Source organism: Endocarpon pusillum (genome assembly GCF_000464535.1).
Source record: "Endocarpon pusillum Z07020 unplaced genomic scaffold scaffold1323, whole genome shotgun sequence".
Taxonomy (NCBI): Eukaryota; Fungi; Ascomycota; class Eurotiomycetes; order Verrucariales; family Verrucariaceae; genus Endocarpon; species Endocarpon pusillum.
In genome coordinates this window covers 223314-241996 of record NW_006915997.1, presented here as the reverse complement: position 1 = coordinate 241996, position 18683 = coordinate 223314, and the positions used below count along the sequence as shown (strand labels likewise).

Here is an 18683-nt window from a genome sequence, read left to right as displayed (position 1 = left end):
GAGGAGAGGAGATGGATCTGATGTGATTGATCTTTGATGATGATGATGATGATGATGGTGGTGGTGGTGGTGATGATGAGAGTTGACTTTGTGGTGATTAGCTATGCGACAATCTCGATTGTAGATCGGAGAGGGGCATACTACGTATTTCACTGCGTTCCCCCCCCGGCCTAATGTGGCTTCGAAAAAAGCATTTGGCCAATCCCTTTCAGCGGGACGGTGAATACCATACACATGCAACCCGAGTCGTGAATCACCAGTACACGTGCTTTTTAAAACCCACCCACCCTCCTCCTGGCCCCCATAGCGGCGCCACCCGGTTTCTTGACCACGCCATTCGAACCCATTCTCTTGACCACCACGGCCCTGTTTCCCTTGCCCAGCGCAGGCATCTTCTTGCCCCCGAGCAGGAGCGCCGCCCTCTCGTCGTCGGCGCGTTTCCTCTCCTCCTCCTCGACGCGATCCGCCTGCATCTGGGACTCGATCTCCATCTTGCGGTTGAACTCCATCTCGGTGATGCGTCGGTCGCGGTGCGAGTAGGTTTTGGATCGGAGCGAGTAGAAGACGGCGCCCATATCTGCGAGCCACTGTTCCTCCGGATAGAAGATAGAGGGAGTCAGTGATGGCTGGGGGGGGGGAAGGCAACTTACGTGCGGATCCACGCTCGTGACCGTAGACATGTACTCGCGGCTGGTCAGGACGAGTTCGTGATAGACCACGTACTCCGGCAGCACGCCGGCGCCGTACAGGGCACTGGTCGGATGCAGCTGCACCGTCACCGCCGTGCGGAGATTGACATACTCGCCCATGCCCTTCACCCGGGCCGCCTGGTGATAGTAGCCGCTACAGATGCACTTCCTCACAACATCCCAGTCCGTGCCGCAGCTCACCAGCTCCATTTTCTGCAGCACCATGATGTCGTGCAGCTGCTCGCGGATCTCCTTGGCGCGACGCAGGGATTTGGCGTGCAAGAAATGCCGCACGCACCAGGCGTCGGAGTAGCCGTTGCTGCGCCATTGCGTGTACACGTGCAGCAAGGTGAGGTGGTCGGATTCCGGGACGAAGAATTTCTCGCGCGCGGCATCGCTCTCCTCCACGCGTTCTTTGGGCCGGTAGAAGACGGAGGGGACGGAGAGCATGGAGACGATCGTGAGCATTTCTTCGGAACACGCGAACTCGGAGCCTGCGGGGCCGGAGGAGGTGATGAGGAGTTTGGCGAGAGACGGGTCCATGGGGAAGGCGGTCATGCGTCGGCCTAGCGGGGTGAGGTCGCCGAGGTTGGAGAGCGCGCCTAGGGCCCAGAGGTCGAATAGCGAGGTTGTGATGGTGTCTTGGGGGGGAGGGTCCATGAAGGAGAAGTCGAGGAGGTCGCGCACACCGAGGGACTTGAGGAGCAGGACTGTGTTGGAGAGGTTTGTGCGTTGGATCTCGGGAATGGTTTGGATGTAGAATTCGTTCTTGAAGGCTTGCTCTGTATAAAGGTGGTAGGCTTTTCCGGGGCCGGTGCGGCCTGCCCGGCCGGCTCTTTGCGAGGCGTTGGCTTGAGAGATTGGCGTGATCTGGAGGGTGTCCATGCCCATACGGGGGTTGTATACCTTCAGCTTGGAGAAGCCGGCGTCGACGACATACATGATACCATCCACCGTGAGCGATGTTTCGGCAATGTTGGTGGCAACGATGACTTTGCGGACACCAGGAGGAGCCTTGTCAAAGATCTTTGCCTGCAGGTCGGCAGGCATCTGGCTGTAAATGGGAAGGATGAGGAGTTTCGGTGGATCATTGAGGAGTCGAAGGCGCTCTTCTACTAGCTCACAGGTGACTTCGATGTCTTCTTGTCCTGTCATGAAGACCAGAATATCCCCAGCCGGTTGCGACACATGAATTGCCAGCACTTGCTTGACAGCGCTGTCCACATAATCTTCGCACGGTGAGCGTGAGTATTGGATGTCAACGGGAAATGTACGACCGGGAATGATGAATTCCGGAGCTCCGCCATAGAATCGAGAAAAGCGATCCGAGTTCATCGTGGCAGACGTAACAATCAACTTGAGGTCTCTGCGGCGAGCAAGCACTTTCTTGATAAGACCCATGAGGACATCTGTATTCAGAGCACGTTCATGCGCTTCATCCATGATGATACACGAGTATCTGTCTAGGTCCTGTTGTACAAGAGATTCCCTCAAAAGCACACCATCTGTCATATCTGCAAATGGTCAGTAGATGGAGATGTGCAGACTGAGCATGTTCAACACTTACACTTGATAGCTGTTCTGTCGCTCGTGCAATCCTCAAACCTGATAGCATAGCCAACTACGCCTCCCAGCTCCACCTCCATTTCCTCGCTCACTCTCTTGGCAACACTCATGGCAGCAACCCTTCGTGGTTGTGTACATCCAATCATGCCGAACTTCGAATACCCTTCTTCATAAAGGAATTGGGTAAGCTGAGTGGTCTTCCCCGATCCGGTCTGACCTACGACAATCACCACTTGATTGTCCCTAATGACGCGCATGAGTTCTTCTCTCACAGCGAAAGCTGGTAGATACTCCCTTTGCTCTCGTAGGGTCTTGCTTTTGCTGAAGTCGCTTGCCCCTGCATTCTTCTTGAGATGCTCGGCAAATTTGCTGCCTCCTTTGCGCGACTCTTCTCCTGGAGCTGCGGCAGCACTGTCGCCCTCATCTTCTTTCACGCCCATCAAGTTACCGAGAGCTGTTCCAGCCATGTTCGTAGCCTGCTGAGCCTGCTTCTGGCGTTCCTTTTGTTGTCTCTTCTCCTTGACTACCTTGCTGCCTTTGCGACTGAACACTGCCATGTCACTTTGAGGGTCCAGAACCGCTGGTACTGGTTCGAGCTGTTTGGTGAAGATCGTCCTGCCATCTAAAAATGGTGGTTTCAAGTCATGTACCAGCAGATGTATCCTTGTTCCATCGTCATCGTCCTCGAAGTCCACCGCATGATCTCGTCGCTGGGCCACGCCGGAGGTCAGCATTCGATTCGTTTCCCAGGCGTCCACATCTTTTTGCTTCTGGGCTGCTTTTGCTGTCACCCGCTTGTTGAGTTTTTTGTCTGCCAGAGCAGCCTCTTTCTGCTGATCCGCCCATGTGTTATCTGCGCTCCCAAAAGGGTTGTGGGTCTCGTCCCCAAAAGTGTGACCAAACTCGTCCCCGGCATACCAGTCTCTGTCCAGAGCATTGGTTTCCTCGTCCGCGATATATGGTTCAGCTCCATCAGGTTCGGTTTGATGGGGCGTAGAAGCATTGCGATTCCCACGAGGCGTAGACGACCGTGAGTGACCACTTGAACCCGTGTCTCGAAATCTTTGGTGCTTAGAAAATATGGGTGGCTTCAGAGAGGGTTGTAATCCGTCCGATATTGGCGGAGTGGAATATCTATCGACGTCGAGCTTTCGACGTTTCGGGCTGTCTCCGCGATCCATGGTTCTCCATAGAATCGAAATCGACTGCAGGTTCCGCAACCCCTAGCATAATCCTAGAAAAGTCCTAGGATATTTCTTCTGAAGATGGTTCATAAGTAGATCTTCACAAAGGCCCCGGTTAAATTGGATGACTAAGCTGGACTTTCTACTTAACACTGGTGCGTAGTACGACAACTCTTATGCTTCAATTCTATGTCCATGTTAAATGAGAGCAGGGTTACATATATGATCGTCAACTCGCTTCTCCCTCAGTCAGTACCTTCTTTGCACGTGCCGGGCTCTATCAGCCAAGATTACTCGAGATGGCGTCAAAGCAAGTCAGTGTTCAGAAACAACAAGGTCGAGCATCTCAACTGGTTATCGGACATGTAGCTGAAACGATGATTTGCAGAGCTTCAAAACCAGTACACGAACTACAAGAATACACTGCAATCTCTTGCTCAGAAAGCCGGCGACATCGAGCAGGAGATTGAAGAACACAAGTAGGTTCCTTTTCGTAACGTGTTATTGCGATAGTTTAGGAACTCGGTGTTCTAGAGCATTTGTTTGCTACAATCATACTTAGACTCTGACAGGAATCGTTCTTTAGACTCGTCGTCGAAACCTTACAGCCGCTTCCAGACGATCGAAAATGCTTTCGTATGATCAATGGAGTGCTCGTAGAAAGAACTGTGAAAGACGTCTTACCAACCTTGAAGACAAATTCAGACGGATTGAAACAGGTTCTTGATAAGCTGCTGATGGAATATAAGAGCAAGCAGGACGAAATGGACAGTTGGAAGGTATGCACAGGCCCCAAACTACCTCTTTGTCAGATACATAAGATATCCATAACACATTGATTGCTAACCTCAGTGGACTTCTTTTAGAAGAAAAACAATGTACAGGTCGTGCAAAACCAATAATCATCACTTGATTACCTTGCAAGTCTTAGTACAGTATTTATAGGTGTTGGAGAGGTGTTGCTGCCGCGTTGTCCTGTGTTTGACTTCCGGCACAGTCATAGCCAGGCGCATGCGATGCACCAAGCAAAGTGCCAACTTAGCCCATATCACTGTGGAGAGCTTCAGCACTTGTGAACGAGAATGAATGGCATAGATTGCCTTAGCTGACCGAGCATGGGTGCCAACGGACAAACAGAAGCTGGGCTTATCGGTCAGACTTGTTGCAGATATCCCAGCTTTTTCACAGCCAGTGATTTTCATGAACCGGTGATTGCCTTGCACCTTTCACCTTTAGGGCTGAGGATGTCCTGCACCAGCAATAGAGACCACGATTTACACCAAGACCACAGTGGGATTGGGCAACTTGGTGGGAGCCAGCCAACCCGGCTGTGTCAACGGCATATTGTGCCAGGAGGGCGGAAGAGAGGGTACAGCCTTTTAATCAAAGCTTCCTGTCAGCATTCGATATACTTCAAGCTGAATTGCTGATAGTGCTGCGAAGATGGGGTCATTTGCTCCGAGAACTGTTGCCTAAGCTGCGCTGCATGCATGTGATAGCTCGAATCTCATGTCGTGGAGTTTTTTGGCCATTTCAATCCCTCATAACTCTAAGTCCATGTATCCTCGAGGTTCACTAGTGTACGTGGTATTACCAGCATTAGGGACCCTGGTCTTGACCACTTTCTAATTAGAAAGGGCTTAGCGGACACAAGTGAGTGACTTGCAACATTGATAGCACCGCTGCTCATGAACCCGCTGCTCGAGGGACGAATTCTGGGAGGAGACATGGGTAAGCGACTACTTTGGTCCAACAGTTGATCGGGCTGAGAAGCTCAGCATCAAGGATTTCATGCCGATATGGTCTAGGGGCAACAACGCTTCCATCGAATGTTTGATTTCCCTTCTGATAAGGGGTTTGGCATGGCAGCGATGCAGTGCATTTTGCACAAGCAAAAGCACATATTACGGAGCTCAAAACTCCTCTGGTGGTATTGCCAAAAAATGCACATCATCCCACTTCTGGTGCCGTCCGGGACACCTTTTGCTAAACACTCTATAGCTCGAATTCGGCCTGACCTAGTTAAGCCGTGTCGACGAGGATCAGCTAGCAAGATTGATCAATTTTTCTGGGCTTGTAGGTGAAGCAATAAGTCGGGCTCAGATCATTCTTGCCAGCCATGCTCTTTCCCGCCTAGCCGCCTCAAATGCACTTAGCAAGGCGGCGAGATTGCAAGGGAATGGTCCAAAGTGGCCTGAATGCTTTTTGTTTCAGATGTATTCAGTGGGGGTGATGGTGTGTTTAAATACGCATATGTGCCCAACTTTACGTAGGTGTTACATTGTCTATCATGTCAGCCCAGAGACCATCCGGATCCTCTCCATCTGCTATGCCCGCTCAATTAAGGTTTCTTATAAGACAAGGTGAACCCATTCAAGTAATCTCATGTTTCGAAGCCTTGTCAGACGTCAAACCCAAAAGTGGTCAAGTGCTATCATCTTCATATTGTCAAATTGCATGTGGTTTGCTGCATTTGAAGGGGGCCGACTAACGCGAAGGATATGTGCAGTGGCCACCATGCGGGTCGGAGGGCGATCTAACGCCACACTGTCGCCTTGTTGGACAACCCAATTGGATGCGGTTTTGGCGCGCTGAAAATGGGTCATTGGCCGAGAATTGCTCAATCTGTTCGCATCACCCAATGGCCAGATGGGTTGGGCAAGATCAGGAACGCTTTATCTGGACCAGGTTTCTGAATGGCCAGCACAACGTCGAGTGTCTTCATGTAGCAACTCTTGGGCTGCTTAGGAAGCACGATCTTATCTGAAAGATTTCAGACACTCGTGCTGAACAAAGCAACACCGCATCAAAAACATTGCACAGTCATGCGCTTCTGGCGAAGCGGTGGGCTCACCGCGATTTCAGCTGAACACATTCCACGTATTCGCGTACTCTTGCGGCTCAGTAGTTAGAGCTAAAAGACCCGCGGGCTCCAGCACCAAGAAGATGACTGGCATGATGATGACGAGGGAGCGAGCTCAAGCGGATAGACTGTACTATCTGGCAAGCGGGCAAGCGAGACGGTAAATGTAGATGATTCGATTAGGATATCAGATAATGCGGGATCCTGCATACTGCTCAAGCCTCATCCTTGCCGTTTGTCTTGAAGATAGCATGACTCGTCCATCATCTGGATACTGCGTAATGTCAGCAGAATATCGCCGTTAGACACTCCTCGGAAATGGGTCGCACGGAGCCAGCAAGATCGCTGCAAGCATTTCGATCTTCTACGGTATCAATAATGCTTGCAGTAGAAGGTTTGGTTGACCAAGGGTTCCAAAATTGATGCTGCAGAAAGATATGAGAGTGCCGTGGAGTAGCCTCATTCCACCCCAAGCCCCCGCAATGACGACTCCAAGGCAGAGCTGAAGTTAATCTCTCGCTGACCTTGGGCACTGGTATTCCTCGGTAGGTGCTGTCTCTCTCTATGCCAACTTGATGTGCCCAATGCTGGAGCTCAAAGGCGTCTCTTGTCGCGCTCAATTCTGCTCCGGACGCCAAACACCTAAACCTTGTTGGAGAAGCTCGTGCTAGCTTCACAGAGCTTCCAGGTGGCTTTGCTGCCCAACTTGCCCTTTTCGAGTCCGATTGCAACGCCGTCTTGATACTTGCAGCAATAGGCGCATGCCTCGACTGAGTCTTCTACAATCCCTTCCAATCGATCCATTTCATTTTAAGCTTACTCGCCTTGTTCCGGCGCCCGCTGCCACAATCCTCGTTGAGCCTTGCAGGCCCATTCTCCTCCGATTCCCAGTAAATAGCGGACAAACGCGCCTTGCGAAACTTCCGATTGGTGAAACCATCAGCGACCACCCGCCTTACCAGAAGTAATATCCCAGGATATCGGTCCGGTGGTGAAGCGAGAGATCTATACTTTGGCGGGCTCTGAAGTGACGCAGAAGGTGGAGTTGACCTTGCGAATCGACGCTTGACGCAAGTTGACGTGGTCACGGCGAGGCCAATTGGGTCGTACGATTTGGTGTAAAGCCAGTACCCGACGCCGGTATCCAGAACCTACATCATGTCGGACTCCCCTCCAAAGAATGAGCAGGAGACAGAGCAAGGTGCACAATCAGGCGAGGAGCCGGATCAGATGGACAGAGAACAAGAAGGAGCTCAGCAAGGTCTCGGCGATTTCGAGGTCAAAGAACAGGATCGATGGCTTCCCATCGCAAATGGTTGGTTCTGTTTCATTCTCCACTTCCGGTTTGGGTGGTATTTGTATTTGATTTGCGCATCCCTTGCGTGACTCTACTGCGAGTTTGCGCAATGACTATGGCATTGTGCGAACCAGAAGGCCGTGCACTTCAGGATGCTATCTATGCAATACCTCTCATTCGTCGCACCCCCTTCCCTCTCCACGCATGATTCGCATCCCAGCTCTCCTGTCGTTGGCCAAAAAGTTCCTCTGCGACTAGCATTGATCATGTCTTCTGATTACTCTCCACCATCGTCTTCTGGCCAAAATGCATCTCGAGACAGTTGCTATGGTGCTGCGGCCTCTGATGCTAACATCCGAAACTTTGCGCCAGTGGCTCGCATCATGAAGACGGCTCTCCCAGAGAACGCCAAGATAGCCAAAGAAGCCAAAGAATGCATGCAAGAATGCGTCAGCGAGTTCATCTCATTCATCACCAGCGAGGGTATGTCAATGCATCTTCTGAAAATCATTAGACAACTACTTACGAAAGTGCTGCTGTCCAGCGTCGGAAAAATGCCAGCAGGAAAAGCGCAAGACGGTGAACGGCGAAGACATCCTTTTTGCGATGACGTCGTTAGGCTTCGAGAACTACGCCGAAGCATTGAAAATCTATCTTGCAAAATATCGCGAAGTGAGTTCCGTCTGACCACCCATCCTCCCACATCTCTTTTGTCACTTGGACAACAAAACAACATTCTGAACAACGAACTGATTGGGATGAGACCCAATCCGCAAGGGGGGAGAACCAGAACAGACCTACCAGCAGCGGCGCCGGGGGCGGATACGCAGCAGGGGGCCCTGTCGGCGGCGCCCCTGGCAACTCCGCAGCAACCCAACCCTCAGTCTTCAGTGCTGGGCAACCCGAGACAGCTGGGACCATATTGAGCCCGACACATGGTCTGGATACATCCGAGCACGACGCCACAGGGCCATACGTCTACCCCGGAATGGTCTCGACGGGCCACAACGGTACCGGTGCCGAGTCGTATTAGAGACGAGGCGGAGCGTAGGTGGTAAGGCAGGCACGGGTCATCATGACAACAGCATACGATACCTACCGAAACCGCGAGCTAGGCCGGAAGAATGGTTGGAGGAAGGAATACACAAGTGGAAAATGACGCGAAGTAGGTTGCAACAGCGGAGGGAATTTTCATTTTCTGCATGGGTAGATGTGATGGGACCTGGTTGTCTCAGCACCAATATTTCTTCCAGACACATGGTTGGTTGATCAAGGCTAGACGTGGTGGTATGCTTTGGCAAGAAACAAGGAATAACGGGGACGGTCCTCTCTTCGATCTGTATATTATATCGAGGCGAACCACGATGGTAATCACTCAAACAGCGTTGCGTCCATCCAGATCAAGTTCTTTGAAATCTTTCTTTTTCTCACTCTGATGTTCCGCATTGGGGTTGGGTGCCAGATGTGCGATCCCAAATCTGTGTTCGCGACCTACTACGGTACGAGGCCGAATTTTTGTATTCCCCCCAAATCCAAATTTCTTACAAAACGCTCTCTTTACATACATATCCTTGGCAGTATCCCTGTCGCTACTTATTCTACCACATATTCTGACGAACCCAGCAAGATCTGTAAACTCTTCTCATTCTGCTCATTCTATTCAATCTGCTCATCTCTATATCAGATTCGCTACATAGGATGCTGTACCTACTAGTTATCTTGGTGATGTGCTTGAGTCGATATCAACGAGTGGTCAAACACCAATGAAATGCAGATCAGACTTGAAATTAGTCCTAATTGGGCATGACGTGGAAGTCTATACCTAGGTCTGCATAGTATGTTACTTACAAGTACTAGCCTTTTCACAATGGAGCGGTACAAAATTCGGCCTGATACCGTAGTACTGCTATCCATCACCCTGTCGCAAATTTTGCGTGTTTTCTATTTGGGTACTACAAACACGATCAAAACCTAGTGGTCATTATTGGACCATCAAAGCGCAGCTCACTCTGTTAGATGAATCATAATGTCTCATCGGAACTTTAAAGAAAAGATTACAACATTTTAAGCCTAATGTGATTTAGTATACACTTCAATCGACTTAAGGTCTCATCTAACGTCTGTCATTTGTTCAGACCAATTAAGGTGCGCCTGTGGCTCGGTCATAGTGACCAATTAGAAAACATGCGAAGTTTACGACAGAATGGTGGATTGATGAAGTGGATGAATGAGATTCTATCTGTCTCTCTGCAGAATCTATCTAAGGAGGAGCAGGCTAATCTACTACTAGTACTTAGGGACACAGACAGGTCACGTGCGCCAAGGATTTGGCTGTACGCATACGGCCAATTGCAACATGGATAGCACAGTACTACACTCTTGACAAAGCACTTTGATCACCCCTTTTTCACGTAGTCAACAGCACAAGCTTTCGTCAAGTCATATGCTACGTTCGAGTGATAGTCGATCTGCTACTCAAAGTTAGGATCAATGATAAGACTGGGCTCTTCTTGGCAGTTGAAGGAACAGGGATAGGTAAGAGGAATGATTCCGCTGATAACCTTCTACATCCGGCCAGGCCCGATGTTCAACATTCTTATTATGAATCACAACCCATTGGTTCTGGCTTCCTCAGGTATGGCGCTGTTCCTTCGGCGCATGTGACTCATCTAGCTGTAGTGTTGCGTCCATTCCCATGATTAGGGTCAGGATTTCAATCTACCTGAGGTGCGATTTCTTGTTTCCTAGGTCAATCTTATGTCCTCTCTGCATGTCAATGTTTTTGTGAGCCTGTCAATCAATAGGACCATCTAGCATTATATCACGCATTTCAGACGTTTCCACTAGCTGCTTGAGGAACACCGTCGACTCCGATATAGCTTATCATGCCACCCCAACCTGCTGCCATTGATATCAGTGTTGAGAGCGTGACGGATACCACTTCGGTAGTCCTCCCTGACCCAATTGAGACGGTAGTGAATGGCGATGGCCACCTACCCTTTGCCATCAAGGATGTTCATGGTCACCGTTCAAGAAGCGGGCCTATGCCGTCCGGTGTCGCGCCGTATGCGAGTGCTGATATGTTCAAAAGTCCTGCATCTTTTGGGAAGCCTAAAGCAAAGAGATGGGATCATTGGATCAGCCAGGAAAGCTCCTCTAGGACAGGATCAAGCATAAAGAAATCTGCAAAGTACCTGAAGAAGCCAGGCCTGATCACACTTGGAGGCGGATTGCCGAGTTGCGATTACTTCCCATTCGAACGTATTGACGTCAAGGTTCCAGTGGCACCTCATTTTTCTGAACCGGAGACTTTGGAAAGTGGCATCGTTCGTACTGCCGGCAAGCATGATATCCGAAACGGCAAGTCACTCTATGACTTGGAAGTCTGTTTGAATTATGGCCAAGCCACCGGGTCAGCCCAGCTCATCCGATTTGTCACGGAGCATACCGAGATTGTACATAAGCCCCCATATGCCGATTGGTGGTGCATTCTCACAGCAGGGAACGTTTCAGCCCTGGAGATGTGCTTACGCATGCTTTGTACTCGAGGTGACTATCTCCTTACAGAGGAGTATGCTTTTGCCACCACGCTCGAGGCAGCGGCGCCATTAGGGCTGAGAACCTTGGGTATAAGAATGGATAAGGAAGGTATGCTGGCGGATGACCTTGACCACGTCCTTACTGGTTGGGACGAGCTTGAACGAGGCAGACCCAAGCCTCTCGTTCTCTATACCGTACCTACTGGCCAAAACCCGACCGGGGCCACCCAGTCGTACGAACGTCGTCAAGCAATATATGCCATAGCTGAGAAGCACGATCTTTGCATAGTCGAGGACGAGCCTTACTACTTCCTTCAAATGGAGGACTATGCTCCGGGTCGTATACACTCCACTGCCGAAACGGAGAGAGTTCCACATGACGAATATCTTAACACACTGATCCCCTCATACCTCTCTATGGACACTTCTGGCCGAGTCATCCGTCTTGACTCTTTCAGCAAGATCATCGCCCCCGGCGCACGCGCTGGTTGGATCACTGGAGCGGAGCAGCTCATCGAGAGATTCGCCCGGCATGCAGAAGTCAGCACCCAGACACCTAGCGGCATATCTCAGATCATTCTCTACAAACTCCTCGAAGAGACGTGGGGCCATGACGGATTCCTAGAATGGCTCATGTATATCCGGTCCGAATACACCAGACGTCGAGACACCATAGTGGCAGCATGCGAAAGCCACCTGCCGCGAGAGATTGCGAGCTGGAATCCGCCTATGGCAGGTATGTTTCATTGGATCAATATCAAATGGCACAAACATCCGAAGTTCAACAAGGATCCATCAACAACGAACCTCAAAGAGGTCGAGGAATCGATCTTTCAGGCTGCAATAGGGAAGGGCGTACTATGCTCGCTAGGTAGCTGGTTCAGGGCGCAGAAGGATACTGATACCGAAATCTTCCTTCGTGTTACCTTTGCAGCCGCTCCGTTAGACAGAATAGAGGAAGCAATCTCTCGATTAGGAGAAGCGCTGAGAGAAGAATTCCAAAACGGCGAAGCCAATGGAATCGAGCAGGGAGCAAATGGCCATGGTTCATGAAGATCTTATCCGGGACGTCTTGGTTCAAAGTGATGACCTGGAGTTTGAATGGTACATGGCGGGCTTGATGACTGCTGAGTGGCATCAACTCATAGGGATGCACTCTAGCTGAAGTTAGGTATGGACAAGGATGGGTCCGGTTAGCTAATATATTTTCACATACATGTTTTCTGTGGTGATATTACCTTCTCTCTATGCCTGCATGCACATCATTCCAGTGCCCACTGCAAAATGTATTACCACTATCTGAGGCATTGACATTACCACAGCAGCCTCACCAGAAGCACCATTCGCGGCATTTACAGGACCCAGTTGATTCATTCATTCTCCTCTCCTCCGCTGACTTCCTTCTGTTCCCAACTCCCATCCATATACCTCCCTTTGTCCTACCATCTGCATTGGTAGCAACACCCATGCAAGATACCTGAACTGTCCAGCAACAGCATCAGCATCAGAAGCACGAACGTCGCCGCCTCGCCGATCCGGTGGGTCCACTCTCTTTACCTCCCTCGCTGTCTTGCTTCTTTTGCCCCAACCCAGACCACTACACTTACCTTCAACCACACCATCCATTGGGCAGCGACTCGCACACAAGATTATACTACCCAACCTGGCCGTAGATCCATCATTTGAGCTTACCGCCTGGCTCTTCGATCGGACCAGCTTTCATGAACTTGGCCAATGATCTCTGTACCATCAGTCAATGGCTCCCAATAGACTTCTGCTTCGCATGTAGACTTCATCCTCGCTAGTCTGCGTAGATTGGTAAATGAATTCGTAATAGGGGTCAAGGGATTGGCTTGCTTTGAGGACGCTGCATGTCCATCTCTCTAGATGAGCCAAGCTCCTCTGTGGCTGATTACCGAAAAAGATATGCAACTGACCAGACATTGTCGGATCATCATCGGACCGCCGCCAAGATTGTGGAAGCACAACCTTACGATATCAGGGAAAGCGTACCAGCGCCTCTTTCAATCTTGGGAGATCGCTGATCGTCTTCAGCCCAGAACTTATACTTCCATTGGCCTCATCCAGAATCTGCCCTTGGGGATGCCGTCCTGCCATCCTGCCATTGGTGTTGTCTCCAGCGGCACATCTGAATAACACCACCAGCGCTCTGATGTTGCCTTTATATCCTCAGGCAGACCTCCGGAAACCATTCCCAGCTCCATTGCGAGAAGTGTTGACAAGCCCGGGACATAAAGAGTGGCTGCGTGCCACTTGGTGTCATCAGGTATGTCTGCTGTCCCGTGTTTGGCCAAGGCATAGTTCTGGATTATTGGAATGTGCTCAATGGCATCAAGATCGTGAGCATGCCAGATAGTGTGTTGCAGCTTTGGAATGCATCATGGATGAAGTTGGAGAGACCGACATCGTTAAGGTCTTTTGTTGAACAATACTGCATGCGGATGGCCAGACGGACCAAATGAAGTTTTTGAAACCCACTGACGTATGCTGTTTCAGCAGTAGCAATATTGTATAGGACAGTTGAAGCTCCCACGGTCCGGCCAAGATCAACAAAGGTTCCCGTTCTAAGGAAGATCACCTGGTTGGAGCATAGTCTCATGAGCCTGACAACGACCAAGATACAGGGCTGTATCTTGATGCTTGGTGAAAATGCTAGCATTGTACTGGCAATTTGACTGTAGCGAAGTCGGGTTTGGTGAATAACAGATTTCGATGACGGCAGACTCCGTCAGATTGGGGAAATATCGGCCGCAGCAGCAAAAGCCGGTGATAGCCACTTCATGGCTGATTTGACTTCCACAAAATACCAACCCCCTACCATCGGGAACACTTTCGCAGTCAACTTTTGGGCCAATTCCATCATCCTTGGGTCCACACAGAGGCAAAGTTGAGAATTGCTGAAGACTGTGCTACGTGTGAGCAGAGCTTGCAAAGAGCTTGCAAAGAGCTATCCCTTTGACTACATCCTGTGTATCTGTCAACTGGTACATGGTATTCAAAAGTCAGACTCACATTGTGTTATCTTGCTGAGGCCAGCTTTGAGAGGGTGAAGTTGCTAAGTAAGTCTCTTTCTTATTCTCAAATTACAATGCAGAACATATGTTGTACGGACGTCAAGCCCTATTCCCACTTTCGCACCGTAAGAGAACACCGCAATGTAGCCCATTCACCACAATACCGCTCAGTGTTAGGCATCTACCGCCCTTTTAAGAAATAAGCTCCCTCACCTCATGTTCTGTGACCATTTCTCCTTGATTGTGCACAACAACACCACAACTCCATACCATCCCCTATATCCTTCTAATATGGAGCCAACAAAGCACCAGAACGTCGCTGGCTCTTCCAGGTCTGACCGCTGTGCACCGCTTCCCATCTCTGAAGCACCAAATGCTGACCGATCTCTCCCTCCAGATCTGAGCCACCCGCACCGATCTTCACCTCCACAGCTGCCAGCAGCAAGCCTGAATCAAGAGACGATCAGCACTACTATCCACCATCGAACCGTGAAGTCCCGTCATCTGAAGCACCAAGTGGTGAAGCTGAGAGGGACCATCATCGATCCATCACAGAATTTGTAGCGAGCGGAACAGTCGCACCTACCCATTTTGGTACCAGAAGAAGGCGCCTACTTCATCCAGCGTCACATCCTGCTCTAGCTCCATCATCAGTAAGTCTGGTTGGTTATTTTGTGTCGATGACTTACTGAAAACTTGAAGGATAATTTCCCGTTATCAAGCTCTCACCTTGCCAGAGAGGAAACCCCCGTTTCTTTTGCAGTACACCGTCCTGGGCCTCGCCGCACCCCCATCGAACGACGTGTCCGCAGACAAGGCCTTGAGCAGCCACATCAACTTGAGCTTCCTCGATCGAGTTTTGAGAGTCATCGCTCTGCTGGCCGCTTTGCCGCCGACGTAGGAAGTCACCCTGAAGAACGTCGTTCACAGGATCAAGTTCGAAATCTCAACCAAGAACAAAGTGTCCCCGATCTTGTAAGGTCGGCATCTCCTGGATCTAGAGTCGGAGCGAGATCTCTATCAGTCGGCCTCACACTTCCCACCGAGCTAGAGCTTCTTGTCGCGTCTGAGAACTCACAACCTCCACCACCAATTCCGCCAAGAGCCGCTTCTCGACCGAATCCATATCCATCTTCCACACCAGCAGTTCCTCCTCGTTCACTTGTTCGAAGGAGAGCAGTTTCGTACAGGAGTAACCCTCCAGGAATTGCATCTGCATCAAGACAAGGAGCGCATAGAGTCATAACTACGCCAGTACGGCCGCTTGAAAGCCTTCCAGAATCTCCACAGAGGCATCATTCTCGACCCTCAGGAAGTGACAATAGTTTTCGCAAAGAGAATTCGTCTTCTTCACCACTTGCCAGACAAGTAACACCTGCAAGGAAACCACAGAATCCGGTTACTCCTGAAGCGAGATCTTTGGGTACTGCTGGCACAGGGTCTTCCGGAACAACTTCTTTCAGCTCAACAAACAACGAGGCTGGTTATTTGCTGCAGGGACAAGGTCCGAGCCGGGCAGAACATTCTGCTGCAGAAAGCTTTGGAGCTGTTGGCGATTTTTCAGCCGGACCACACGTGCGTGGTATCTCAGGGAGCACAGCCAGTCCGGACTGCGGGACACCTTCCTCGTCGCCTCTTGCTGATTTTGACTTTGGTTTCGAGAGGGAAGAAGACGAGAGAGTTTCTGGACAAGGTCGCTCCGGCCGCGTTCCACCACCCAATACACCTGCACCAGCACACCCAAATTTTGCTAATTTCAAATTCTCCTTTGCCAGCCTTGAGAGTGCGCCGCAAGAGGCTCCAGAAGAAACCCGATCTTCAGAACCTGCACCAGCACACCCAAATTTCGCTAATTTCAAGTTCTCCTTTGCAAGCCTTGAGAGTGGGCCGCAAGAGGCTTCAGAAGAAACCGGATCTACAAAGCCTTCTCTACCAGAACTACCCCCCGCAGGAATCGGGCGCGGTCCGCGAGGCCTTGCTTCTGCCATTGCTGAGAAGTGTCGCAAGTTTGAAGTAGAATCTCCACCGGCACGAGCCAAACAGACCAGCACACAGTCTCAAGTGAGAGCAGTCAGTGACGACGCTGGTCCACGGCTTAGGCTCTCTCCTTCTTCACGAATTTCTTCAGGTCTTCCCAAAACTGGTACTGAAGAATCAGCTTTGTCAGAGATCGCAAAGGGCCAGAGACCCGAGCAGCGAAGTCCAATGCCAAATCGTTCTGACTCGTCCGAAGACATGGATTTCCTCCATCCCGAGTCTGCTGCGGCAATGACCGAACATCGCCGTGAGGCTGTCCGCATGGCAAAAAGCCAAGAAGCAGCAGTTGTCGAGAAATGTAAGCGATCTGGTGCGGCTGCTCCACCATACACCTTCGATGAACTCATCGGCAAGGGTTCATTTGGTCGAGTGTACAAGGGGTGAGTTCGTCATTCGTTGCAACTTATTTCCACTGACAACAAATCAGACGTCAGACCAGCAGCAACAAAGTCGTTGCCATCAAAGTCATCGATGTAGATGACACAGATTTCCGTGCATTCGGAGACGCAAAGGATGAGCAGATCAACGATTTCAACAAGGAAATTCGCATTCTGCGACAGGCACAAGAATCAGGAGCTCCAAATTTGAACCAGATGATCGAAGCTCTTCCGGTCCATTCCCAGCTGTGGCTCGTTTGCGAACATTGTCCAGGTGGAAGCGTGAAGACCCTGGTAAGATTCTTTTTTCCTTGTCTTGATTCCTGCCCGAATCAGTCGCGTTGGGCTTATTACAAGTCCTCTTCGAGTCCATGGATTTGGTATATATGTAAGAGGTCGTCAGTAAGGAGGAGGATGATAGTGTAGATGCTTCTGCAATTTATGTCAGAGGAGATGTTAGGTTGGGTGGATGCTCTTTGTACCGGCTGTTTGAAAGAAGATGAAAATCTGTGTGACTCAGGCTGACTGATGATGCTGACTGATGATGTTAGATGCGAGCAACGAATGACAAGCTTGGAGAGAAATATATCACCGTTGTTGCTAGGGAACTTAGTAAGGCTTTGAAGGGACTTCACGATGCCGGAATAATGCATCGAGACATCAAAGGTAAGCCTGTACCGCATGGCAGTCACTGCCTGTGCCCTGCAGTCGTGTGTGCCTGATCATAGTTGCTGCGAAGATCTGCTGTGGTTTGTGATACTAGAGCTGACGATTGCATCACGATTCAGCTGCCAATGTGCTTATCCACGAAGAAGGGAGCTTGCAACTTTGTGATTTTGGTGTTGCTACAGTGCTTGACAAGAAGACCGACAAGCGAAGAACGTTTATAGGGACACTTCACTGGATGCCACCTGAGCTGTGGGATAAAGATCCGGAATATTCTGATGAGGTAAGTGAATTCCCCGAACTGGCTCGACCTGCTGCATCACAAACGGAGCTAAGGGCATCTAGGTCGACGTGTGGGCATTTGGCTGCACGCTATATGAATGTGCTGTAGGAAAGCCACCGAATGCTGATTTGCGAGAACCACAACAACTTCGAACTCGCATGAGACGCTTGAATCAGTCCATCCAACTCCCCGAAGCCGGCAACTTTTCAGCTGGTCTTCGCAATCTGGTCTCGCACACCCTGACTCCGGATGCAGCAACCCGACCTTCATTCAGTGATGTTTTAGCACATGAATATCTTGCCAACACCGAGGAGACTCACCCGACTCGCATCCTGAGCGAACTTGTCAAGGTCTACTACAGCTGGCTTTACGGCGGAGGTCAACGAGCATCTCTTTTTATGCCTGGTGGTGCAGCTGCAGCCAGTGCACCCGAATCTTTAACCACATCCGACGAGGAGTGGAACTTTAGTGCCACCGATAATTTCAAGAAACGCATGTCTAGTGTTCTCAACATCCCCGACTTCTCTGATCTCTCAGAAATGCAAAGCATGGAGGGCGACTCGACACCGAAAGCCCCGAGAGCTGCTGCTACAGGCGAACTGAGCTCAGAAGAGCAAGCGAATTTTGAAGAGAGAGTCCGACGAGGAGCCGATCTCTCGAACATCTTTGACCCCAACAAACCCAACTACGAGTACGTCACTAAGAAGGATTTCGTTCCTATCCAACAGCGACGAGTCTCGGATCTACCTCTTCGCGCCATGAGTGAAGAAAGACCATATTCTATTGCTAATCAAGTCATCGATCTTGGTGAGTACGACTCATCCAACTACGCCTCTGTGTCACAAACCAAAGACGAGAAGATCAAGCTTGCCGACGCAGCCACCATCAAAGCCAACCGTGGCAATTCTAAGCTGTACCTCGATGTACCTACCTCTGAAACGTCGACGACCAAACCAACAATGTCTGCCAACAAAGGACTCTCGGCCGCCAGTGAGGCACCACGTCCAGCCACACAAGACTTCTCCTTCCCACCGAAAGAGTGGAACACCCAGGAAGAAGAAGATGAAGTAGATGAAGAAGCTGACGACGCCCCCGGCCCTTCCAAGCCTAGAGACCCCGCAAAACACAAGACGATGGAATGGAACTT

General features: G+C 50.4%; 4 protein-coding genes across 4 annotated transcripts in view; 3 read left to right on the top strand and 1 right to left on the bottom strand.

Moving 5' to 3' along the window:
• Positions 1–272: 272 nt before the first annotated feature.
• EPUS_03953 (Pre-mRNA-splicing factor ATP-dependent RNA helicase prp16) lies at positions 273–3436 on the bottom strand (the record flags this gene model as incomplete). The annotated part of the gene is made up of 3 exons (XM_007801708.1): positions 273–587; positions 651–2203; positions 2257–3436. The coding sequence occupies 3 exons, from the start codon at positions 3434–3436 to the stop codon at positions 273–275; spliced, it is 3048 nt and encodes a 1015-aa protein (XP_007799899.1).
• A 4024-nt stretch (positions 3437–7460) lies between these two features.
• Positions 7461–8632, top strand: EPUS_03952 (uncharacterized protein; the record flags this gene model as incomplete). Its single annotated transcript, XM_007801707.1, has 4 exons — positions 7461–7617; positions 7972–8082; positions 8144–8271; positions 8363–8632. 4 exons carry the CDS (start codon positions 7461–7463, stop codon positions 8630–8632), a joined length of 666 nt encoding a protein of 221 aa, XP_007799898.1.
• A 1852-nt stretch (positions 8633–10484) lies between these two features.
• Positions 10485–12191, top strand: EPUS_03951 (uncharacterized protein; the record flags this gene model as incomplete). Its single annotated transcript, XM_007801706.1, has 1 exon — positions 10485–12191. The coding sequence occupies one exon, from the start codon at positions 10485–10487 to the stop codon at positions 12189–12191; it is 1707 nt and encodes a 568-aa protein (XP_007799897.1).
• Positions 12192–14464: 2273 nt separating this feature from the next.
• EPUS_03950 (uncharacterized protein) overlaps positions 14465–18683 on the top strand; it is a gene marked incomplete at both ends in the record, with an annotated part of 5363 nt that continues 1144 nt past the window's right edge. The window contains 7 exons of the mRNA XM_007801705.1: positions 14465–14505; positions 14571–14826; positions 14876–16590; positions 16638–16881; positions 17139–17253; positions 17376–17540; positions 17792–18526. Of these exons, the coding sequence (XP_007799896.1) occupies positions 14465–14505; positions 14571–14826; positions 14876–16590; positions 16638–16881; positions 17139–17253; positions 17376–17540; positions 17792–18526 (3271 nt within the window). The remainder of the gene's footprint in view (positions 14506–14570; positions 14827–14875; positions 16591–16637; positions 16882–17138; positions 17254–17375; positions 17541–17791; positions 18527–18683) is intronic.